Source organism: Rhinopithecus bieti, unplaced genomic scaffold (genome assembly GCF_001698545.2).
Source record: "Rhinopithecus bieti isolate Rb0 unplaced genomic scaffold, ASM169854v2 scaffold_13014, whole genome shotgun sequence".
Classification (NCBI taxonomy): domain Eukaryota; kingdom Metazoa; phylum Chordata; class Mammalia; order Primates; family Cercopithecidae; genus Rhinopithecus; species Rhinopithecus bieti.
This window is the reverse complement of record NW_016807364.1, coordinates 1,177,744-1,203,439: the sequence shown is the minus strand read 5'-3', so window position 1 is coordinate 1,203,439 and position 25,696 is coordinate 1,177,744. Positions and strand designations below refer to the sequence as shown.

Genomic DNA, 25,696 nt, shown 5'->3' with positions numbered 1-25,696 from the left:
GAGAGAGAGAGAGAGAAAGAAAGAAAGAAAGAAAGAAAGAAAGAAAGAAAGAAAGAAAGAAAGAAAGAAAGAAAGAAAGAAAGAAAGAAAGAAAGAAAAGAAAGAAAGTCTTTTGAAGAATGGATTTAAATGAAGCATGGATTAAATATGGTCCACACTTTTCCTATTAAAAAACCCTCTGGGCCAGGCGTGCTGGCTCACACCTGTAATCCCAGCACTTTGGGAGTCCGAGGCAACCAGATCAAGAGGTCAGGAGATCGAGACCATCCTGGCTAACATGGTGAAAACCCGTCTATACTAAAAATACAAAAAAAAAAATTAGCTGGTCACAGTGGCAGGCGCCTGTAGACCCAGCTACTCAGAAGACTGAGGCAGGAGAATGGCGTGAACGCGGCAAGCGGAGCTTGCAGTGAGCCCACATAGCGCCACTGCACTCCAGCCTGGGTGACAGAGCGAGACTCAGTCCCAAACACACACACACACACACACACACATACACACACACTCTGGATAAATAAAAAATTCAAAAGAATATTGATGGGATTGGCTTGTGGTGTCTGTATTTCAGAGCAAGTATTACATAATAAAGTGATTAATAACATTACATGTGGGCAACCCTAAACGTTTAGCTCTTCAACTTAAAGCAATTTGCATGTTACACAATGTGCGGTTACGGCTCTGTGCTAGATATACCTATGCTGTTAGTTACCTCAGACACCAAACCAACATGCAGTCAGCCAGTTCTGAGGAAAGCTAGCTCAAAAAAAGGCCAGGAAATGTTTTTTAAATTGTTTTCACTGTGTTATAATTTACATGTGGCTAAACGCACATATTTGAAGTGCACAATTCTAGTAGTTTTGACAAACGTGTAGGTTCTGACATCAACACCCAAATCAAGATAGCATTTCTACCTACCTAAAAGGTCCCCTTATGCTTTAATCTTCTCCTCTTACCCCCACTGAGGCAACCACTATTCAGATTGTTTTATTGTAGATGAGTTTTGCCCGTTTAAGAACATGTGAATGAAGTCATACAGTGTATATTCCTTTGTATCTGGTCTTTTGCTCAACAAGTTTTTGAGATGCATCCACGTGATTGTATAAATCAGTAATTCCTTTTTATTGCTGAGGAGTATCTCATTGTGTGAATAGGCCATTTTAATTCATGCATGCTAATTGATCATTTGTGGCCAGTCCGTATAATATAAATTGTAAATCACAAGCCAGCCTGCCTACGTGACCCACACCCTCTCTCATCTATCACTATTTTGCACTTCTAAGCATTAAAATGAAGTTAAAACCTCATCATTTGGACTGATAGAAAAAGTCAAAATGGGATCATTTTTGTTAAAGCAATGAGTTTCATTACTTTCATATTTATACCCAAACTACTGGCTGGGCAACCTAAGTGCAAAGCAGGAATTTTCTCGGGATTGCTTTAATGAATCTACAGAGATTTTAATTAGCACATCAATTATTTCAGGGCTACCACAGGGCAAATGTTGCGGAGCAGATAAACTTTGATTTGGAAGGTCTTCCACTCCTGCCCCTCTCATTGCCCCCTCCCCTTCCCAGGGTGCTCCCCAGGACAGCTATCCTGACGCCAGTCTCACACGGCCTTGATCGCAGCTGGCTATGACAGATGGAAATGGTTCTAATAAGTTAATTCTAGGGGTTAGATAATGAGGGCTTAAGGGTTTTTCCCTGCCAGAGGGAATTTACATTTTAAAAGGGGCCTCTTGGAAAGTGATGCCCAGCATGTGGAAGGTAATCAATAAATGCTATCTCCATTCCGTTTAAGGACCAAAGCAAACTTAGAAAGTAAGAAAGATATTTTCAGATCCAGAGGAACATCAAAGCATCCTCTGAACTTGACTGAACTCTACTGACAATGTTGTCGTGGAACTGCCAGTGTCCATCTTGCTGCTGAATAAAGACAAGCAGGAGAGTAGACTAAGACACAAAGAGGGAGCAGCCTGCAAAGTCCTCCAAACCCTGTATCCAGACAACTCACTCATAGCTACATGCAGTTCTTTGCAAATGGGGAAGAATGGGAATTTGAAATAATGACTTAGGCTTATTCCTTCCCCAGTATTCCAGGCCTACCCTCAACCTTCCCCCAATTCAGGCAGCAGAGATGTCATGTGTATGTGCACGTGTGTGTGTGTGTGAGCATGTAGGTGTGCTCCTGCCCTCACAGTAGGGTTGCTATGGCAGAAATGCAGAGATAGAAAAGAGAAATGACTTTGTCTTAGTCCATTTGTGTGGCTATAACGAAATACCAGACTGAGTAATTTAATTGAAGTTTATTTCTCACTGTTCTGGAGTCTGGAAATTCCAAGATCCAGATGCCATCATTTAGTGTCTGGTGAGGTCCTTCTTGCTGTGTCCTCACATGGCAGAAGGGCAGAAGAGCAGAAAGCGACCTAAGCTAATTTCCTCCTGCCCTTTTATAATGCACTAATCCTTAATCACTCCCCAAAGGACCACACACCTATTCATACCAGCACAGTGGGGACCAGGTTTCACAGTGGGGATGAACAGGAATTTTGAGAGACATTCAGGCCATAGTAGAGTTTTGAAATAGACTTTTTAAACTAAAGACAATAAACTCAAAAAGTTTAACTCAAAAAACGTTTTGAATTTCAAAAGCCTGGATTATCAGAATCAAAATCAAGGTTCTTAAGGACTAGAGGCATGAAATTTATACTGTTAGCCACAGATTTGGAAACGGTGCTTCCCAAAGCACATACGGACCAGACCCTCTGTACTGAGGGAGGAGGAGGAAGAAAGCTATTGAGACACTGGTGCGTGTCCCAAAGAAGGAGTCACACCTGCACCTGGCCAAGTCTGGCTAGATAGAGCCCCCAGTAAGTTTGGGAATCTGAGCATGATCAAGGGCTATGTCTCACTCCTTAGTTGGGGTTCACAGAAGTGCCAAATCTTCCAGCCATCTCCCACAGCAGTGTGGTAGAGCAGCAGCAGAAGACAGTGAAGATAGCACAGCCTGTCTGGGCAGAGTCACCCTGAGACAGTCTCAATCCCATCTACCCTCAGTGTCATGAGGGAAATTACCTTGATGCCATGATAGCCTCCTTGCTACCAGTACACTGTTGCACAAGCTACTCTAGAGATGCAGGACTAAAAACTATCAGAGACCAAACTAAAATACTCAAAGCACACAATTTGTTAAATCAATGTATCCACACAGCAATAAAAAGGAGAAAAGAAATGGGGTGGGGTAATGTACTTAGGAAAGGGTGCAGGAAAGGTAGAAGGACCACACTACATAAAACCTGGGTTACAAAAGACCCATAGACATTGCTCTTCCCACACCATCAGTCTTCCCTCCTGATGGTGTGGCTATAAGGACCAAAGATGAGCAAAGAGGCCCAAGACACAGAAGATGCCTGGGACCAGCACAAACAGTTGTTTTCTAGGAGAAACACATGTATTTATTATATCTGGCTACAGCTATTCCTCACCAGTTAGCCTGTTGAGCAGCTGTGGATTTTATCTGGCAGTGGACATTTGGAGTCAGAATGGGTGTCACCAATGGGTTATCAATTTCAGATGTCATAAATATAAAGGGATTCATATACCTCTAGTATATTTAGTGTATTATGAAAATTAGATGCCTCTGGTACCCCATGTATATTTAGTGCTTCGTGAAAATTAGGTGTCTCTTGGTTCTTCCATCTCTCCCTATCTATGTTCAGTATGCATAAGCCCTACTTATTTTATCTGCGTTTAACACATCTCACAAGTTACTAACTTCCTTATCTATATTTAACACATCTTAAGAGTATCACCATCCCATTTCTATTTTCTATAGCAGAATTGAATATTCTCAAATTTAGAACAAATGCACATTTATCTAGCACTCACACACACACTCACATATCCCACAAAGTCACAAACAAAAACACCTGTAGTGTACATTCTCATCCCAAAAAAACTTACAGGATGGCCAGCAAACCAGAAGATACAGTCACCTGAGAGACCAATGACCAGAAACCAGTAAGAACTCAGACTGCTTAGCAGATGACAGTTGGAGGATTGAGAACCAGAAACTCTCAAGGAGCCTTGTAAGACTTAGATGCAACCTAGGGATAAAGAGAGGAGGGAGATCCCCTGAAATGACAGAAATCCTTGTTTTGACTGAGTTTGCCCTGCGCTGATTATGGTTTCCACCACTGGGAGAAATGGGGGCTCTGGATCTGTCCTGTCCAAGAAAATAGATGGCTTCTCTATTTGACACAGCAGACAGCAAATGCTTCCATCATCTCAGAAGATTCTACAGGACGCACGCTGCTGTAGATATCAACTGAACTGTAGAAAAATAAAGTTATATCTTTGGAATATCTAAGCTTACAGACTGAGATGATTACTTCCTCTACGTATACACATTCATCATTAATAGGGTATCATAAATTCTACTCTTTTTTTTTTTTTTTTTTTTGAGACGGAGTCTTGCTCTGCCGCCCAGGCTGGAGTGCAGTGGCCGGCTTTCAGCTCACTGCAAGCTCTGCCTCCCGGGTTGACGCCATTCTCCTGTCTCAGCCTCCCGAGTAGCTGGGACTACAGGCGCCCGCCTCGTCGCCCGGCTGGTTTTTTGTATTTTTAGTAGAGACGGGGTTTCACCGTATTAGCCAGGATGGTCTCGATCTCCTGACCTCGTGATCCGCCCATCTCGGCCTCCCAAAGTGCTGGGATTACAGGCTTGAGCCACCGCGCCCGGCCAAATTCTACTCTTTTTTTAACCTTTTGATTAAAATACACTGATTCAGCCACTTGCTTTCACTGAATTTTCTCTGTGTTCAGTGGCCTATGTGTTCAAGATAGCTAGCTGCAGGAAAAGGATTTAACAAGAACAGAGTGAAACCAACACTGATTAGGGAAAGAAAACCATGGTATCATTTGCTAGATAAGGCCACATCTCGGGGGAATATGTAAGGACTTTAGCTTTTTCTCTGAGTAAGATGAGAGTTGTGGGTGATTTAAGCAGGGAAGTGGCAAGATCTGGTGCATATTTTAAGACACTCACTCTGGCTGCTATGTGGAGAATTAATTGAGAAGGTTTTAAGGTGGATGTGGGGAGACCATTTATTGCAATACTTTAGGCTGAAATAATGGCTGCTTGACTCCGGATTGTGGTAGCGGAGATGTTGAGAAGCGGTCATCTTCTGAATATGCCTGATGGGAGAGCTGCAGTATGACTAATGGATCACACCTGAGGAATGAGAGGAAGAGCAGGACAAAGAATGAGTCTGTGTTGACCTAGGCAGCTAGAAAAAGGACATTTCAACATATTGAGCTGGGAAAGCTTGCAAAAGAGTAAGAGTTTGCAGAGGGAACGTTTTGGAACATGCCACATTCGAAATGGCTACTTAATCACCCAAGTGGAGACATTAGATAGACAGCTGGAGGTATAAGTTCAGAGGTGAGAGCTGGAGATAAAATGTTGGTTGTTACCGGCGTATAGACAGCATTTAAAGTCATGAGACTTACATAAGATCATTTGGGGAATGAGTAGGTAAGTGAAGCTAGAGAGGAAAGGAGATCTTCAGACTGATCCCTGAGGCTCAGCAAGGTTCAGAGACACAACCAACACAGAAGATTAAAAAAGAAGCCATCAGGAAAACCTGAAAACCAAGGTAGTGGGGTGCTGGAAGCCAAGTGAAGATAGTCAATGAATAAATGGTCAGCTGGGGTTGGTAGGTTGAATAAGATGTACACCAAGAAATGAGCTTTGAGACTGGAAGCACGAAGATTATTTGGGCCTTGAAGGGATAGATTTTGGAGAAATGATGAGGCTGAAGGCCTGAGTGAAATGTGGCCCAGGCTTTCTGGGATGCTCATCTCCATGAAGTATAACAGCACAAATAATTTAGCACATGAAGGAACCAGTGGATGCTATTGACTTGGGTGGACCCAGCAAAACAAATCTATTGAGAGAGATGTTACACACCTAAGAGACAGGACAAGAGCAAATCGAATTAGAAAGAAAAATAACTGGAACATCATGACTCTTCAGGTACTAACACACAACGAAAAGATATCACCTATAGAGCTTTAGAAACACGGCCGGGCGCGGTGGCTACATTATGGAGGGAGAACCGAGACGAGAGACGGATCACGAGATACCAGGAGATCGAGACAAAATCCCTGCATAACCATGGGTGGAAACCCCGTCTCACAAAAAATACAAAAACCTATCCGGGCGAGGTGGCGGGCTAGCCCTGTAGTCCCAGCACTTGGGAGGCTGAGGCAGGAGAATGGCGTAACCCGGGAGGCGGAGCTTGCAGGAGCTGAGATCAGCCGCCACTGCACTCCAGCCCTGCGACAGAGCGAGATATACCGTCTCAAAAAAAAAAAATAAAAAAAAAGAAACACCCAAGATTACTTGTGTTACTGTTAGATGACTTTTTTCTCAGATTAAATTTAATTCTCTGGCATTACCTCTTAAAACTCTTGGTTTTTCAGATTCACTCATAAACTGTAGCTGATGTCTTAAGGGGTATCAGATTAGTGAGACTACTAGCATAATCTACTTCACTAGAGAATTAAGTGTTTTTTTGTTTGTTTGTTTGTTTGTTTTTTGGACACAAACCACAAGTGTTTATTGCAGAAATCTGGCCAAGGTTCCAACTGCAGGGCCCCAGCACAAGGCTGAGCAGGTGAGATAGGGAGAGGTGGAGGAAGCGATCTGGCCCAGGGCCTCAGAGCTGTGAGATGATGCTGGGTGCCAGACTGCAGGTGAGGCCTGTGCCATCTGGTTCCACATTCAGGGCCTTCACTATGCCATCCTGTACCACCATGGAGAACCTCTTGAGACGTCGATTCCCAAAGATGGACACTAACGAATCATCTAGTAATAAGTCTGTCTCCTTCCCAAAGGCCCCAGTGGGATCAGCCAGGAGCTGAACCCTGCCTTCCGCCTTGTGGGCTCGGCCCCACTCGCCAGTCACAAAGGCATCATTAACACTCAGACAGGCCAACACCTGGAATCCCTTGGCCTTCAGAGCCTCAGCCTGCTCCACAAACCCTGGTAGGTGGGCCTTGCAACATCCAGGGGTGAAGGCCCCGGGAACTCCAAACAACACACCCTTCTTGCCCTTGAACAGCTCTGCCAGGTTCACCTTGTTCCCTGGCTCCCCTTCAAACACCTCCACTGCAGGGATGGCATCTCCCACCTTGATCGGGGCCGTGGCTGCAGCGGCTCTGCTGAAACTGCGGACCCCGCCAGACGCCCACTCTCCTTCACTTCGCCGTCTTGCTGCTGCTGTCGCTGTCACAGACTGACCGGCGGCCCCACCGAGCATATAGCCCGCTGAGCGTCTCAGGACACACATGCCGGCTAGTCCCATACCCGCCCTACGACCACTTCCACTCTGCCCCCTCGTGTTTTTTTTTTTAAATAAACATTGTATTTTTGCCTGTTTTAAAAGTGCAGAAGGGCATATAATTAAAAGCTCCACACTGACCACCTCATCAAAGGAAACCTAACCATTTCTGGGTTTAGTTCTTCCTTACATAATAAGTTTATATATTTTTTCAAAAATCTATTTGTCAATTTAAGAGATTATTGTTCAAAAGATTCAAGAACATTCAAGAGATTGCCAGAAAGGCAAAAACGTAGTTCACTTTCATTATTCTTTTTCTCCCCTCCTCCAAAATGTTGATGACTATCACTCTAGTTCCTTTATAGGCTACTTTCATTATATGCTTAAATAGACTTCGAGTTCTTTTTCATCAGCTTTAGCCATTCTCTGATTCATCACTTTATTTTTTTTTTTTTTTTTTTTTTTTTTTTTTTTTTTTTTTTGAGACTGGTCCTGCTTCTGCACCCAGGCTGGATGCAGTGGCCGGATTCAGCTCACTGCCAAGCTCCGCCTCCCGAGGTTTACGCCATTCTCTGTCTCAGCCTCCCCAGTAGCTGGGACTACAGGGCGCCGCCTCGTTCGCCGGACTGGTTTCTTTGTCTTTTTAAGTAGAGAGGGTTTCACCTTTGAGCCAGATGTCTCGATTCTGGATCCTGTGATCCGCCCGTCTCGGCCTCCCAAAGTGCGGGATTTCAAGTCTTGAGCCACCAGCGCGCCGGCTCATCACTTTAATAGATAAGTATATTAAGACCCTTTTAGAAGTGTTTCCACCTATAGCTAATAATTCCACGTCTGTCTCTTTATCCTTACTTGAAGCCACCAGTGTTCAGGGTCACCAGTGTTCATTGTCATTTCACTAGTGTTCACTGAAGAAACATCCTAAATGCTTTCCTTCAGTCCTTTCATATTCTCTAATCTAGAGACTCTCAAATTTGAGCGTGCATTAGAATCCCCTGGTAGGCTTGTTTAATCACAGATTGCTGCTCACACCCCCAGTGTTCCTGACTGAGCAGATGAGGAGTAAGGCCTGAGGAGCTACATTTCTAACAAGTTCCCAGGTGAGGCAGATGCTGCTGGTCCAGGAACACACTTTGAGAACCACTGCTCTAATCCATTCTCTGCACTGACACGAATCTCCTAAGCATTGGCATATAGACTCCTTTTACTCTGGCACACATTGTCTTTTAAAAACAGTTTTACTGAGATAGAATACACATATCATCCAATTCACCATGTAAGTGTACAATTCAATGATTTTTAGTATATTTATAGAGTTGTATATACATCACCACCATCAATTTTAGAATTCTGAAAGAAACCCTGCATCCCTTCGTCATCACCCTTAATATTTATCTTGATAATGCCAAGTTCATATTGTGTCTTACTGGTCTTTGCATCCGTAGCACTTAACACAATACCCACAGTAAGCATCAACTAGTGTTTGTTGAGTGAATGCAAAAAATGCAATCAATTCAGTTAATAGGCTCTAGCTAAGATTTTATCATATAATTAAAAAGCATAGAATATATTACAACAAAGACTGTTAGTTACCTTCTAGTAACAAGACTCCTCTTCTTAGTAACAGAACCTCAATTTACATTTGGGTACACTGCCCTCCAGCTAAAAGATCACACCTTCCATTCTTCCTTGTAGCTAGGTTGGTCATGTGACTAAGTTCTAAACAAAGAGATGGAAGTTAAAGTATTATGTAAAACATTTGAGAAGTCTTCCAAAGGGAAGGGGCAATGCCCCTTTTCAGCCTTTCCCTTCTCCTGCTGCCTGGAACTACGATGTGATATCTGGAGCTCTAGCAGTCATATTGGACAATGAGGATAAGGCAACAGAAAGCTGGAAGAGCCTTTGACCCTGAAGACCAAGGAATTTCATGCCACCTTTTACAGGAAAATACTTTTAATTCTTAAGCCTCTATTTTTGGAATTTTAATTGATTGGAGACTAACGTGATCCTCACTGATTTATCAAAGCCTATGCTCTTTCCACCACAGTACAGGATTAAAGGCACAAAAATGCCTTCTGTTATTACTGTTGAATTGAGCATACTTTTTATTGTCACCTGTTAGTGCTCCTTTGGGCATCCCTTGAACTTGGGGCCAATATCAAAGTGTTTCAGTTTGTTGGAGTAGCATTGATTCATTGAAAGAGAATGGGTAGACAATCTTAGAGTTAATCTTGGTCCTGTCTCCTAATAAACCTTGCTGAGCCTCAACTTCTTCCACCAAAGAGTTGTAATAAGACCCTACATGTAGGCTTGTTGGGAAGATGAAAGGAGAAAGGCGTGTGACACATCCAAAGGAGTGGCTGACACATAGCACAGAATGCTTCTTCCTGCTCATGCAGGGTCTCTCTAGGGAGCTCAGGTCAGAAACGAGTTAATTGGAGACATCTTGATCATTTCATAGAATCCACAGGAAACATTAGACAATTCTGATTTACAGGAATCTCCGCCAGATTATAAACTACACGAGGGCAGGGACCATCTTGTTTACTGCTATATACTTATTGTGTAGAAATGGCAGCACTCAAGGAATGTTGGCCAAATTGTGGATAAAAGCATCTTAAATTCTGTGACCCCAATGCCTCAGAATCAGTATTTTCCTGCATGTAACACAGACTAAGTACAGACCAGTGTTACTTGTAAAGTGACCAATCAAACCTCTATCAGGATCTTCTGAGGCCATTGCTAGACCAGTGTCCAAAACATCCCCTACAGCTGGTTCAGGGTCCTTGAACTCTGCACCTAAAAGATGGGACATTATACACAACCACCATTTATAAGCATCAGGCAATGGGATGCACGTGAAAGTCACAACATGGCAAAATAGAAGCAACAAGATTAAATCAACCTTAATCTCCAGCACTTGGGAACATTCACATCCTTTTTTTTTTTTTTTTTTTTTTTCTTTCATTTTTTTCTCCTCTTGGGAAGAGTATTGACTGGATGACAAATTCTGTACCTAGACCCAGACTCACCTGCTCTGTGAGGAAAAGAACTCTTCTCACCCCCAGAGCTCTTATGACCTAATTACTGGAAACCATTATGAGCTTTTTTACAAAATACAGTATCCCTACAGTGATTCTAGTAGCTGCCTCAGGAGAGAGGCAGCATTCTTTGTCTTGACTATTTTTATATTTTCAAAGGTTTAACTGAAGTGCCATGCAATCCCCTTGGAAATTCCCTCTTCAAGTCTGTAAAATAAGCAGGAAACAAATACAAGTGTCTCGAACTTCAGATACTCATTTTGAGAAACAGGTGCAAGCCTTGTGTCCCTCATATCCAAGAAAAGTATCATTGTTGATCCACCAACAATTTTCAGGAAGCAGATTTTGCAGAGGAGATCAACTCTGTGTGTGTAAAAAGATTTGGAGCCCAAACCATAAGAAGTTATGGAAGAAAGGAAAGAATATGGCATTTCTCTCCCAGGCAGGGCATTTCCTATCCTAGTCAAGCTCAAGGATCCCCAGGGCACCAACTCACCACCCTGCCCCTCTTTACTTTCTTACCATCCTGGGCTTCTGCCCATCTTTAAAACTTTAAAGGAATAAAGTACTAATACATACTATAACATGAAAGCCTTGAAAACACTACACTGAGTGAAAGAAACCAGGCATAAAAGGCCACATACTGTATGATTCCATTTACATAAAATATCTAGAATAGGCAAATCTGTAAAGACAGAAGATGGATTAGTTGCTCCTTAGGAGTGGAGTGGAGGGATAGAGGAATAGGGGATCATAGCTAAAAGGAATGAATTTTCTTTTTTGAGGCGATGAGAATGTTCTAAGATTCACCATGGGGATGCTTGCACAACTCTGTGAAGATACGAAAAACCATGCAATTGTACACTTTGAATGGGTGAATTGTATGTTATGTGAATTATATCCCAATAAAGCTCTTACCAAGAAAAATCCATTTGTGACTAGTTTTATTTTATTTATTTATTTATTTTTTTGAGACAGAGTCTCGCTCTGTCGCCCAGGCTGGAGTGCAGTGGCGGGATCTCAGCTCACTGCAAGCTCCACCTCCCGGGTTCCCGCTATTCTCCTGCCTCAGCCTCCCAAGTAGCTGGGACTATAGGCACCCGCCACCTCGCCCGGCTAGTTTTTTTGTATTTTAGTAGAGACGGGGTTTCACCATGTTAGCCAGGATGGTCTCGATCTCCTGACCTCGTGATCCGCCCATCTCGGCCTCCCAAAGTGCTGGGATTACAGGCTTGAGCCACCGCGCCTGGCCTGTGACTAGTTTTAAATTACATTATGCTTTATGTAAAATTTTACCTAACTCTTATTGCAACTCCATTCCAGAAAGGACACTGTGGATGAGCAGGGCAAGTGAATGTATTTAATTGACGTCATTCAGAGTTTCCCAAGAGGTACTCCAAAGGACAGCACGTTTTCAGCTGTTAATAGGTGAAATAATTATTTTAAAAGGCTCCACAGTCAAGGAAATTTAAGAACAACAAAGTTAAATTTCAACAGGATCTCTACTGCTGGAGCACTTAGAGATTTAATAGACAGACATGTGTTGTGCGTCTCCAAGAAGAGGATTTACCAAACTGGTTTAATCTTGAAGCCTTTTGTCACAGAGCATGGTGCAGAGTCAGTCTTCCATGACATGTATGCTGGTAAATGCATTTACTTTAATCTCAACAGGAACCCATGGAACAAATGTTATGCAAAAATTAACATAGGTCCTCATACAACGGTAACATTTTCATTTACATGTCTGCATCTGATTTTAAAAGTTCAATTATAAACATTGTTTTTGCTTTCTAAATTCTTTTCATTCTATATTTAATATATGTAAATATAAGGAATGTGATTTAGAGTAGAAATTCTCTTCTTCGCTAAGTAATAAGAGATTTTCTGGTATAACTTGGCTTGCTGCTATGAAGTGGAGTTTGTTTTATGTTTGTTTTATTTTTCTCCCGAAATAGAAAGGCATTCTAAGAACATATAAAAATCCTCGGTAATCCTTCTGTCCCTGGCCCATAGATCAAATCATTCTCTCAGAATTCCACTCACTGCATTTCTCAGCAAAGATGTATTGGCAAGCTAAATGGAGAGGTTTCAAATTACTCAGGCTTTATTAATTTTACAAAATATGCTTTGAAGTATTATAATAAATAATTAAAAGTAAATAGCACATTTGAGATTAGTGAGCAGATGCTTGCAGGCATTACTGTTTCTTTCCTATCCTGTTCTTCTCCACTTTTAGTGCCGCAGAAAAGGCAATCTATTGCTGCATCTTCCTCCCATCGCTGCATCACGGCTTGAGTTCCATTGTCCAGACGTATTGAGAAATAACAATTCAAGAAGGGAGGGAAGGAGACTAATAGTTACTGAGCATAATAACTGGATAGATAGAATAACAAGAAAAAGTACAGCCAGGGAAGGCACCAGGTTGAGAAACTTCAGGTACTCATCTAAAGTGTGACACCTATCAGTAACTCTGTTTGGCGATTAATATTAAGAATTGTTTGCAGTGGGCTTTGCACTTTAGAAAGCACCCTCAGATGCAATATCTTAATCTTCAAAACAATTGTGAGAGGTAGCTCCTTTTTCCCTATTTTACAGATGGAGAAATTGGGGCCCAGAGAAATTAAGAAACTGGTCTGAGTTTCTCAGATAGAATACTGTGGAACAGCAATTTGATTCTGAGGCTTCTGAATTAAAAATGTACTCTTTCCACCTTCACTCAGCTGGGAGAAGTTAGAAGGGCAGGCTGGAAAGAGATTGCAAAGGTCTTTGAATAACAGAGAAGTTTATTCGTTACCTTGCAGGCACTATAATTGTCATCTAAAGGCTTACAGCTACAACAAGCTTAGGCAAATAGATTAGCCATTTCTGATTCTCTTAAGAAAATTTCCCAGTGTATTTAACCTGTAAACGAGTTCAAATAATCATTTTTGAAAAGCATCTAATGTTTACTTGCTTTTTGTTGCTGTTGTTTGTTTTGCATTTTTTGTGGGTTTTGTTTGTTTGTTTTTGGTTTTGTTGTTGTTGTTGAGACAGGTTCTCACTCTGTTACCCAGGCTGGAATGCAATGGCACAATCTCAGTTCACTGCAGCCTCAACCTCCTGGGCTCAAGAGATCTTCTCCTCTCAGCCCCCCGAGTAGCTGGGACCAAAAGTGTGCCACCACGCTGGCTAATTTTTGTAAATATTTTTTGTAGAGACAGGGTTTTGCCATGTTTCTCAGGCTGGTCTGGAACTCCTAAGCTCAAGCCATCTGCCCCTCCTCAGCCTCCCAAAATGCTGGGATGACAGGCATGAGCCACCGTGCCCAGCCTACTTTCTTTCTGTTTTTACTCCATCTTACACATGTTCACTGTGTAGGTAGGCCAGGATCCTTTTAAAAGAGGTTCATATCTATCAGTTATTCATTAAGGATACAAATAAACTAATTTCCTAAACCTATGTCTGTCCTTGCAAGCTTTACGCTGTAACAGGATGCAATACAAAGAAAGTTCTAAGTCCAATATTATGTATTAATTATTCAACACACATTAATTGAACATTTACTATGTGTTAGGTAGGCATCTATGTCAGGGATTATGCATTCAAAAAATGAAGACCACATGTTCCTACCATTATAGAGCTTACAGCTAAATGTAGCAAAGCATCCAGGCAAACAGAGCACAGTGTGATAAAGAATAAAACAGAAGGCCGGGTGCGGTGACTGACACCTGTAATCCTAGCACTTTGGGAGGTCAAGCCGGGCAGATTGCCTGAGCTCAAGAGTTCGAGACCAGCCTGGGCAACATGGTGAAACCCTGTCTCTACTAAAATACAAAACATTAGCGGGGCGTGGTGTCACGCGCCTGTAGTCCCAGCTACTTGGGAGGCTGAGGCAGGAGAATTGCTTGAACCTAGGAGGCGAAGGTTGCAGTGAGCCGAGATCATGCCACTGCACTCCAACCTGGGCTACAGAGCGAGACTCCGTCTCCAAAAAAAAGGAGTAAGACAGAAAGCATAGAGAGACATAGGAGCACATGTCTTAGGGGTTAGGGAGGTTTCCTCAGGGAAGTGACATGCAGGCTGAAGGACCAGTGGGAGTACAATGGTGTCAGGGCTAGAAGCAGGGATTGTAATCTTGACTTTTGCATTAAACTCACTTGGAGAGTTTTAAAAACTACTGCTGTCTAGACCCCATCCAAGCCAATTCCATCTGAATCTCCAAGAACAAGGTTCACTCAGGCAGCAATTTTTATAAATCTCCGCAAGTGATTCTAATGTGCAGCCCTATTCAAGAATCAGTGACTTCAGTCTTTACTAAAAAGTGTTTCAGAGTAGTAGAAACGATGTGAACCATCTCTAAATTCAGATTTCAGTTCCATGTAAATTCAAAGTAAATAATTTTTAGATGATTTTCTTGGTAACTGTAATGTGACCTTTATCTTAATTATCTTGGATTTCAAGAATATTTATGGCAAAAGCGACATGATAAAAATTTTTGACAAAAAAAAGATGAATCTGAATAGTCTCAATATTGCTAGCTTTTCCTAACAGTTGGTAGAAAACAGCTTTTGTGGTAACTATCCCTGTGCTTACCAGCATTTTCTGTTCTGCTTCTATGGGCAGTGGGAAGACTATTCTTCCTTGTCCCTTTAAAATTATGAGTGATCACCTAACTCTTTAACCAATAAATAGTGAGCAGAATTGATGTGTGTCTCTTCCACGAGGAAGTATGTAAGAGCTGGTCACATGTTCTCTTCTCCCACTTCAGTGATCCCTGACCGCTTGGATCGCAATGGTAACATCTTAAGACAGACTGATGATGAAGTCAAAGCACTCTGGAGCGCTGAGCACCCCACAAAGAGCACTCACCTTGCAGAATCGCTCATGACACGCATTGTTTTAAACCACTAAGATTTTAGGGTCTTTATTACCGCAACACAACCTAGTCTCACTTAGTATCTACCTTCTCAATCAGGCAGATCCCTTTTTGTATTTTCTTTCCCTGATTCTGAATTTTTTACTCACACACTTTTTCATGATCAATATTAACAATTAATATCCATCCTTCCTTCTTTACTTTTTTCCTCTCTTCTTTTCCTCCTCCTTTTCTCTTTCCTTTCCACTTAATCACTCATTTTAAAAATCACTGGAGATGCCCAAGAAGAAGGAAAGTTAGAAAGTAATTGAGTGGATGGTGGCCCAGCAGGCTGGAGGATTTGTTGCATACGGGGGGACTGAGCAAATAAATATAGTCAGCACTCCACATCTATAGATTCCACATCTGCGAATTCAACCAACCATGCATCAAAATGTGTTTTAAATCACATCTGTACTGAACATGTGCAGACTTTTTTCCTTGCCATTATTCCCCAAATAATACAGTATAACAAGTATTTACATAGCATTTACATTGTATTTAGTATTATGAGTAATCTAGAGATGATTTAAAGTATTCAGACGGGTTGGTCATGATGGCTCATGTCTGTAATCCCAGCACTTTGGGAGGCTGAAGGGGGAGGATTGCTTGAGACCAGGAGTTTGAGACCAGCCTGGGCAACATAATGAGATGTCATCTCTATAAAAAATTTAAACAATTAACTGGGTGTGGTGGCACATGCCTGTAGTCCAAGCTACTCAGCAGGCTGAAGTGGGAGGATTGCTTGAGTTCCAGAGGTTGAGACAGCAGTGAGGCATGCTTGCACCACTGCAATCCAGCCTGAGCAACAGAGAGAGACCTTGTGTCTAAAATAATTTTTTAAGTATTCAGGAGTATATGATTAGGTTATATGCAAATACTATGCCATTTTATATCAGGGACTTTAGCATATGCAGATTGCGGTATCCTTGGAATGTCCTAAAACTAATCTACCCATGGATATGAAGGGATAACTATATATTAAGGATTATGCAGCCAGGTTCCTTTGCTGCCTGATAAGAGAATTTTAAATATGAAAAGGCGAAAGGATTGTGTTTGAACTGAAGTGGAGGAACTGCTATAAACTTATATATATGTATATAATTAGATAGATAGAAAAATGAATAAGACGTTTCAATGTTCTGTCCTTGTTCTGTCCACTGAGAGAACCTGGAAGCAGCAATAGGCCAATAGCAGTAAGCCTACATAGCACATGGATTTCTAGAAACCATTTTCCACTAACAGAAGAGATCTTAGAAAAAAAGAAAGACTGATTTCAGGGCTGGTGAAGCAAAAGCACAATTTGCTTCTGCTTTTTTTGAGTCTGAAAAATAACTTGTTATTATTATTATTATTTTCAGGTCTGGCTCTCTGTTGCCCAGGCTGGAGTGCAGTGGCACAATCTCAGCTCATTGCAACCTCTGCCTTCCAGGCTCAAGCTGTCCTCCCACCTCAGCCTCCTAAGTAGCTGGGACTACAGGCGTGCACCACCACACCCAGTTAATTTTTGTATTTTTTTGTGGAGATGGGGTTTTGCCATGTTGCTCAGGCTGGTCTCAAACTCCAGAGCTCAAACAATCTGCCCACCTGGGCCTCCCAAAGTACTAGGATTACAGGCGTGAGCCACTGCACCCAGTCTAAAAACTAACTTAATGTCAGGAAGGAATGAAGTACTCAAAAATGATGGGGGCATGTCAAAAGGACATAGAAGCTGGTTTGAGGAGCTAACCACTAACCCATTGAATAAAGTATCATTGAGTCCAAGCATATTTAAACAAACTAATAAATAAATGGAAAAAAGAGAAAGTTCCTCTCTATAGCAGATGCTAGCTATTAAATGTAGAAGAAATAATAGAAAATCACCATTTGGCAGTGATCATAGTAATAACTTATTCAGGCAAGAAACATCAATGAATGCTAACATTTGTGGGCAAGAGTCAGAAGACAAATGAAATATTTACATAGTCTCAAAGTATGTTTCCACAAAGACATATTCATTATAAAGGAAAAAGAATAACTTTCTAATAAAGTAACCTGGCAGAAACCACCTTATTCAAGTATAGCATCAAATGTAACATCACCAGATTGAAATCATGTGCCAACTGACAGGATATAAGAATTTAGCATTGCTTTTGTAATGTTCCTTCAAAACTGCATGCATAACCTGACTTTAATAATGAGGAAACATTAAAGTTCCCTAAATTGAGGAATATTCTACAAAATAACTTGCCCGTGATCTGAAAAAATGTTACAGTCATGAAAGCCAAGGAAAGACTATGGAATTATTCTGGATTGAAAGAGACTGAAGAGGCATGACAACCAAAGGCCACACATGACACTGTATTAGATCATTTCCCTAAGGACATTATTGAGACAATTAGTGAAATGAATGGGATCTCTGAGAGATGGACATACAGGAGTTCTTTGAACTGTTCCTGCAACTTTTCTGTGATTTTGAAACTATTTCAAAATAACACATATTGTTTTTGCAATTTGTAATAATTTTATAGACTTGCAATTCAAGTTTACGTTATAATCTGAAAAAATATGGGAAGTTTGAGAATAATCTCAAATTATTTGGAATTAGCTATGGTGTGTTTTCTTTATTTTAGTAAAGTTATTGAGGTTTGATAATAATATGGTTTGGCTGTGTCCCCACACAAATCTCATCTTGAATTGTGGTTCCCATAATTCCACATGTCATGGGCAGGACCTGTTGGGAGGCAATTGACTAATGAGGGCATTTCCCCCATGCTTTTCTCATGATAGTGAGTTCTCATGAGATGTAATGGTTTTATAAGGGATTTTCCCCTGCCTTCACTTTGCACTGCTCTTTGCTATCGCCATGTGAAGAAGGATGTGTTTGCTTCCCCTTCTGCCATGGTTGTAAGTTTCCTGAAGCCTCCCCAGCACTGCAGAACTGTGAGTCAGTTAAACCTCTTTTCTTTATAAATTACCCAATCTTGGGTATATCTTTAATAGCAGCATGAAAACTGACTAATACAGATATCTTAATTTTTTTAAGATTGTTATTATTCAAGTTTGTTTTTTATATTTAAGTTTGCACAATCACTTAATGGTTTCAGAACAGTGATATGCTCTAGGGAAATATGGATATGATAATTAGGCATGTGTACCAAGAAATTATTTTCACCCGGGTCTTCAGTAATTTGAATGGATATCTATAGTACCTGCCAACAGAATATGACCCGGAAAGCCATTAAATTCAAAATATAAAACGAGAAAGACCCGCAAGCATTGAGCTTTTTCCCCATGCTTAACACAAGTAAATTCCCTTGGCCAGAAGAACATGAAATGAAGATTTTTAAAAATTGTCTTCAAAAATAGGCAAAATATTTTCTTAAAAGCAGTCTGTAAAATAAAAAAAATAGAGATTAACTCAGAGTTTCAGGTAGTTTAACATCAGATAGGATGAACAATTCCTCAGCCATCCTTAACTGTTTTTGTTTGCCAGGGGTGCCATAACAAATACCCCAGATTGGGGGGGTTAAACAACAGAAATTTATCTGAAGTCCAAGATCATGGTAGCAGTAGGGTCGATTTATTTTGGAGCCTCTCCCCTTGGTTTGCAGATGGCTGTCTTCTCCCTGTGTCTTCACATGGTCTTCCCTCTGTGTATATCTATATCCTAATCTTCTCTTACAAGGACAGCACACATTGGATTAGGCTCCATTCCAAAAACCTCATTTAACCTTAATTACCTCTTTAAAGACTATCTCTGAACACAGTCACTTTCTGAGATATTGGGGATTAGGCTCACGTCTGTAATCCCAACACTTTGGTAGGCCGAGACAGGTGGATCACCTGAGGTCAGGAGATCGAGACCAGCCTGGCCAAGAGGGCAAAACTCCATCTCTACTAAAAATACAAAAATTAGCCAGGTGTGGTAGTGGGTGCCTATAATTCCAGCTACTCAGGAGGCTGAGACAGGAGAATTGCTTGAACCTGGGAGGTGGAATTTGCAGTGAGCTGAGATCTCGTCACTGCATTCCAGCCTGGAGGACAAGAGCGAAATTCTGTCAAAAAAGAAGAAAGAGAAAGAAAGAAAGAAAGAGAGAGAGAGAGAGAGAGAGAGAAGAAAGAAAGAAAGAAAGAAAGAAAGAAAGAAAGAAAGAAAGAAAGAAAGAAAGAAAGAAAGAAAGAAAGAAAGAAAGAAAGAATCTGGCGTGATATAATTCAGTCCCTAACAGTAGGTATTGATTAAGAATTGTTCTGTTTTCCTGGATTAGAGCCTTTATCAATAATAATTCCACACATTTTAAAAATAGACAAACCTTATTCCATGATTAAAGTTTCTAGAAAACTTTCAGAGTTATGTGGACAAGTTCACTATTGGAGAAGTAGTTACCTAGCCCACCAATTCAGAGGCCATTCAGGTCTCTCTGCACTGTATCTTCGAGAGACCAGCATTGGTGTTAAATTCCAACTTGGTCAATATTCTTCTTGGGCTTACCATTTTTTTTAAGTCCAGATACTATGGGGCTTGAGGATATGATTGAGCCTTCAATTAATACTCATCTTATGGTAGGTTTTGAAAGCAGCTGTGGTCCTACTCAGGAAGGTCCCCACCTTGATCACAATCTCATGGTCACAATTTCTAGACAAGCCAAGGTGGCATGCATTTGAGAATATAGCTTTAAGAACTATCTGCCTTCCCCCAAATGCAAGGATGTGGTGAAGCTCTTTTACATTGCTACTATGTTGGAGTGTAGCTTGGTGATAGCTCTCAAAAGTGAAAAACAAAAGAAAAATGTAGAATAAAATCTGATCCTGAAATCTACTTCTCAACACTTACCATGCAGAAATACGTGTGTGTGTGGGTGGGTGTGAGTGTGTGTGTGTATCTATGTGTGTGTGTGTATAATATATATGTGATATATACATGGTGGATGAATAATTTTCACTGCACTATTATTTATAATATGAAACATAAACACAACATAAATATCCATCATAGGAGAGTGGTTAAATGACACTGGTATATGCATACAATAGAAAAGTATGCAGCTGTTAAAAAATCATACTGTTATTTTTGGTAATGGCAAACTAGGTTATTCATACCAACCCTCCCACTGAAAGCAATTTAAAATGCTGGCTAAAATATTTTTAAAGTCGCCCTTAAGACAAGGGAGATCCAACAAATAACAAAAGATATCTGAACAAAAGTGAGAACCCAGAGTGGTAAGTGATCACAGCAACCATCTATATCCTGAGATCATTTGTCAGTCCCGGCAACTTCAAAATTCTAACTGTTGGGATGAAGGGAAATAAATCAAAGCCCTCAAGGTACCCCAAGACCAGAAATATAACCAACATCAACACCCTCACCAGGGGAATGCAAAAGAAGTTGCCTTTATGCTGAGCTGAACAAGGGGGAAATCCCCATCCTGAGTTTTTTAACTGCAAAGTAGCTCTAACAAAAAGTTTTACCTAAAATTTACATCATCTGGGTGGTCCAAAAGAACCTGAAACCATGAATTTAGTTTAAAGTGATCCCAGGCTAAATAGTACAGTTTTTATGCAGCAACAACAAAAACAAATTCTCTACAGAGGAGGCACCTTTATCCTTGACCTCAAAGAACCCCCACATACAACTTTTCTAAGCTGATGAGAAGCACACAGTCAAAAATAATATACCACCAGAGGAAATGAGGCATCATGAGCAAGAACAGAAACAATAGAAAGTAGAAACAAGCCAAAATAATTGAAGTATTGGACTTTATTAGACACAAGTTTGAAAAAATTTCTGCAGATACAGAAAATATAAAAGGTGATCTAGTATAGTTGAAAAAGAACTCAGTGTTTAGAAATGTCCAGAATGTCTAGGAATGAAACCAATAATTCAAATTAAAAACTCAATAGATGGGCTTAACAGTAGCATTACATACAGAAAAAGTATCCACGGGTTCAGTGTTATCACAGTACTTTGGGAAGCCAAGGCAGGAAAATCACTTGAGCTCAGGGGTTCAAGACCAGCCTAGGCAACATAGCAAGACCTAGTCTCTACTAAAAAAAAATTAGCTGAGTGGGGTGGCACATTCCTATAGTTCAGCTATTTGGGAGGCTGATGTGGGAGGATTACCGAAGCCAGGGAGATCGAGGTTGCAGTGAGCCGTGATCATGCCAATGCACTCTAGAGTGGGCAACAGAGAAAGACCCTGTCTGAAAAAGAAAATGTATCCAGAACACACTAAGAGGAGAAAAAAAAAGATGGGAAAAAATGGAAGACAGCTGAAGACGCCTGGACTGTAAAGTGATAAGGTCTAACATACATTTAACAGAAATGACATTTTCATTATGCTGAAAGATAATAGCTACCAGTGTAGAATTGTATATATTTCTCAGTGACAATAACTTTCGGTAATGAAGGCAATAAAGACATTTGTAAAGGAAAAATATAATTTATTACCAGATGACCCTTATTCAAAGAAATTCTAAAGGTACAACAGTCAGAATGTAAGTAACTCAGATGGAAGTTTTGAGATGTGAGAAGGAAGTAAACACAGAAAAAGGCAGAGGACATTAAGAATGGCAAGCGGAGAGGGGTAGGGTAATGGCACACGAGGGCAAAGGCAGAGGTTGGACAAAATGTTGGAGTGAACCAGCCCACACCTACAGCATCTTTCCCCCGTCCCACATAACTTTTGGAGTAGAAGTTTCGAGTACCTAAAGGTAGAATTAGTCGACAAAACAAAAACCACCGGTTAGAAACTGAGATAAAGGTTAACTTGTAGGCGTAGCGGGAGAGAGGTGTCAAGCATCCTGAATGGGCAATATGACAAAGGAAATAAAAATGAAATGACCACCAACAATTCTATGTAAAAGTGGTTGTGAATCTTAACAATGAATATGTAAAAAACTGAAGGTCTTCTATAGAGGCAAGAGAGTAAAGAGATAAAGGAGACCTCTATGAAGGTAGCTGGCCAGGTAGCTGGGCCTTGATGTAGTCACTGCCTCTCAGGGGCTTGTCTTTAATTCTGCAGGTCCCAATCCTCAATTTGTCAGTGGACTCAGAAGGTGAATAGTCTTTTAGAGCTTGACTCTGGGCTGCATGCTTATTAAAGCATAGCCTCTGTAGTGATCAGAATGCTTACAGCCACCTTTAAGGTCTCTGATGCCAGAAACAAGGTAAAATAAGAATATATATTGGTATTTTCTTGCATGTGGCTAAAGAACTCTTGGAAGGATGTTTCCACGTGTGGGGAGCCGGCTGGCTAGACGACAGGAGTGGAGGAAGGCTTTTTTGGTGTATGTATTCACATGGTCCAATAATATTTGGGTCATCTGAATTATCTATAAAATTTAATTGAAGCCATTGTTTCCCCTTTTTCCCCTTCTCTGAAAACTCTCAAAAACATACAGTGTTTAAGCAACTTGGTGCACTTATGAAGGTGGGTAGTGATGGATCCTTTCATCTGTTGGTAGAATATTGCCATAAATCGAATCACGTATGCATTCCTGCATTCCTGCCTTAAATTGCACACTCCTTGCCTCATGGGGCTCAGACACAACACAACCCAAATGCTTCACCGTTGCCTCTTCTGGGTCTCCAAGGAATTGCCCTCTCCTGAGCCAGGAATAAGCCTACAATTAAATTAAGCTTTCAGGAATTAGAGATGACAGCCACTAGGGTGACCAACTCATCCCAGTTTCCCCAAAACTTTCCCCAGTTTTAGCAATGAAAATCTCATCTCCAGGGAAACCTCTCAGTCCCAAGCTAAGGGGACAGTGGGCCCTCCCAGCTGCCACCAGCTTGGCTGATGTCCCATCCTTTTAGAGTCCAAATGACTCCAAATTTATGAAGAAACAAACTTGGTTGAATAGAACCCAAGTAATACTAATAATGATATCAAACTATATATATGTAACAATTACCATGTGCTAGACAGTGTTGCAAGTAGTCTATTCATGTAGACTCATTTAACCAGTCATAATAACTCTCACTCTATGTCATGGATGAGAAAACTGAGGCCTAGGGAAATTAAATAACTTGCCCAAGATTACAGAGCTAGTACGTAGTAGAGCTGGGATTCAAAGTCAGGTAGTCTGGCTTCAGAGAGCAACAAATAAACAATTTCACTATACTGCCTTTTGCTGTATTATGCTCCCTACATGATTTTTATTCTTCAAAGTTGCACCCTCTTCTCCCATTTCTTCTCTCTGTTGTCCCTGCTGCTCATATCTTGGCTCCAATTCCCTTATAAATCTCTGCCTACTTCTATTCTATTCTTTGTTCATTCAACAAACACTGTTGTTGTGCCTACTGTGTGCCAGGTTGTTCTCAGGAGTTCTCATTCTAGAGGAGGTACCAGACATGTAAATAGCCAATAGCATAGTGAAGAAGCTCCCAAGTGTTCTCAGCTCATGGTGCCTCTAGCATCTCCATAATATTTCACAGTGCCCCGAGGTCAAAAGAAATACCTAATGATTTTATTTCTTAGTTTAATTCCAAACAACTGAATAGTAGTAGTAAATGTGGTTCCTGAAAGATGGGTCTGTGTTTCTCTCAAAAGATAAAAGATTCTGCAGGCCATTCCTTCCTGTGGCCCTCTAGGGCACCCCGGTTTGGGAACTGTGGACAAAGCAGTTCAGTGCTCAGCAACTAGAGTGAGTTGCTTGGGTTATCTTGGCCCACCGCTTACAGTGTGAGCTTAGAGGTATAATGAGGTCTCCTGTTGTCCCAGCACCATTTGTTGATAAGCCTATTATTTCCACTAGTTTTCCTCATGGGTAATGGGTATTATAATAGCAGCTATATCGTAACAGTGTGGTATGGATTTAAATAAAAAACATGTCACACTCCTGGAAAAAAGGTTGGCATCAAGTGATTAGAATATAAGTTCCACAAGGGCAGGAATTTGGCTCTGTTTTGTTTACTGTTGTATTATCCAGCGCCTTGGACAGTGCCTGGCACTGTTCTTTTACCTTCTTTTTTTCTCTATTTAAAATAAACTGCAAAGAGGGCAGTCCTGATTCTGATGTAATTGGCAAGGGGCAAACCTCAAAGGAAGTAGATTTCTACAATGGGTAAAAACTAGGAGTAATTTCTGTGTTCAGTTCCTGGATAGAAACCTCATCTTTATTATGGGAATAAGGGAGGCATGTAATCCTTACACCATTGCTTCTGGCCCTTGGTGTATCCTACTTTGCAAGCAAGTCTTTCACTGGGCCTTTCCCTGTGGGTTTTATCAGTGGCTCCCTCCTGTGCGATCTTAAAGTTTCATCAGACTAACTTATAGACCAGACAACATGGGAGGTGTTGGAGAGGGTGGGAGCTTCAGCAGCGCCATTTCCTGTGGTACACTTGGTGCAGCTGGTATGATAAGGTGAAAAGCATTTTCTCCAACCCTTACTAAGAGGTGCTAAGTTATCATCATCCCCAGCTTCTGTTCTCCATAAGACCCTCTCTGATGAAGTTTTTATAGAAATCCTGTTTTTCTGCCAAGGGTTGGTTTTTTTATTTTTTGTATTCCAATTGCCCTGCCATTTTTCTAGTTTATTCTTTAAATGTACAATTTAGTGGCTTCTAGTATATTCACAATATTGTGCAACCATCACCACTAACTATTTCCATAGCATTTTTATCATTCCGAGAAGAAACCCCATATCCACTAGCAGCCATTCTTCATTACCCCATCCCCCCAGTCCCTGACAACCATTAATCTACTTTCTGTCTCTGTAGATTTGCCAATTCTGGACATTTCATTCAGTGAAATCGTACAATATGTGGTTGTTTGTATATGACTTATTTCATTTAGAATGTTTCCAAGGTTCATCCATGATGTGGCATGTATCAGCCCTGCATTCCTTTTTATTGTTCAATAAAATTCCACTGTATGGGTATACCAGTATAGCACATTGTGTTTATCCATTTATCAGTTGATGGGCATTTGGGTTGTTTCCACTTGTGTCTATTATGAAGAATGCTACTACAAACACTTGTTTGTAGAAATGTGTTTCAAACTCTTATTCATATTTCTCATATTTCATTATCATATTTTAATTCAATACCTAGAAATAGGACTGTGAAATCATTATAACTCTATGTTTAACATTTTGGGGAACTGCTAAACTGTTTTCCAAAGTGGCTGCATCATTTTACATCACCACCAGCAATGTACGAGGACCCCAATTTCTCCACATCCTTGCCAACATTTGTTATTGCCAGGTTTTTTTGTTTTTGTTTTTTTGATTATGGCCATCCTAGTAGATGTGAAGTGGTATCTTATTGTGGTTTTGATTTGCATTTTCCTGATAGCTAATGATGTTGAACATCTTTTCATGTGCTTTTTGGCCATTTGTATAACTTCTTTGAAGAAATATCCATTTAAATCCTTCGTCTCTTTTAAAACTGGATTGTCTTTCAATTTTTTTTTTTTTTTTTTTTTTTTTTTTTTT

The 25,696-nt window shown here is 40.8% G+C and overlaps 1 protein-coding gene across 1 annotated transcript; it reads right to left on the bottom strand.

The window, feature by feature from the left end:
• Nucleotides 1–6,596: 6,596 nt before the first annotated feature.
• On the bottom strand, nt 6,597–7,398 carry LOC108535459 (peroxiredoxin-5, mitochondrial). Its single transcript, XM_017881476.1, has one exon. The coding sequence runs from the start codon at nt 7,367–7,369 to the stop codon at nt 6,722–6,724; it is 648 nt and encodes a 215-aa protein (XP_017736965.1). The 5' UTR covers nt 7,370–7,398; the 3' UTR covers nt 6,597–6,721.
• Between the last annotated feature and the right edge of the window lie 18,298 nt (nt 7,399–25,696).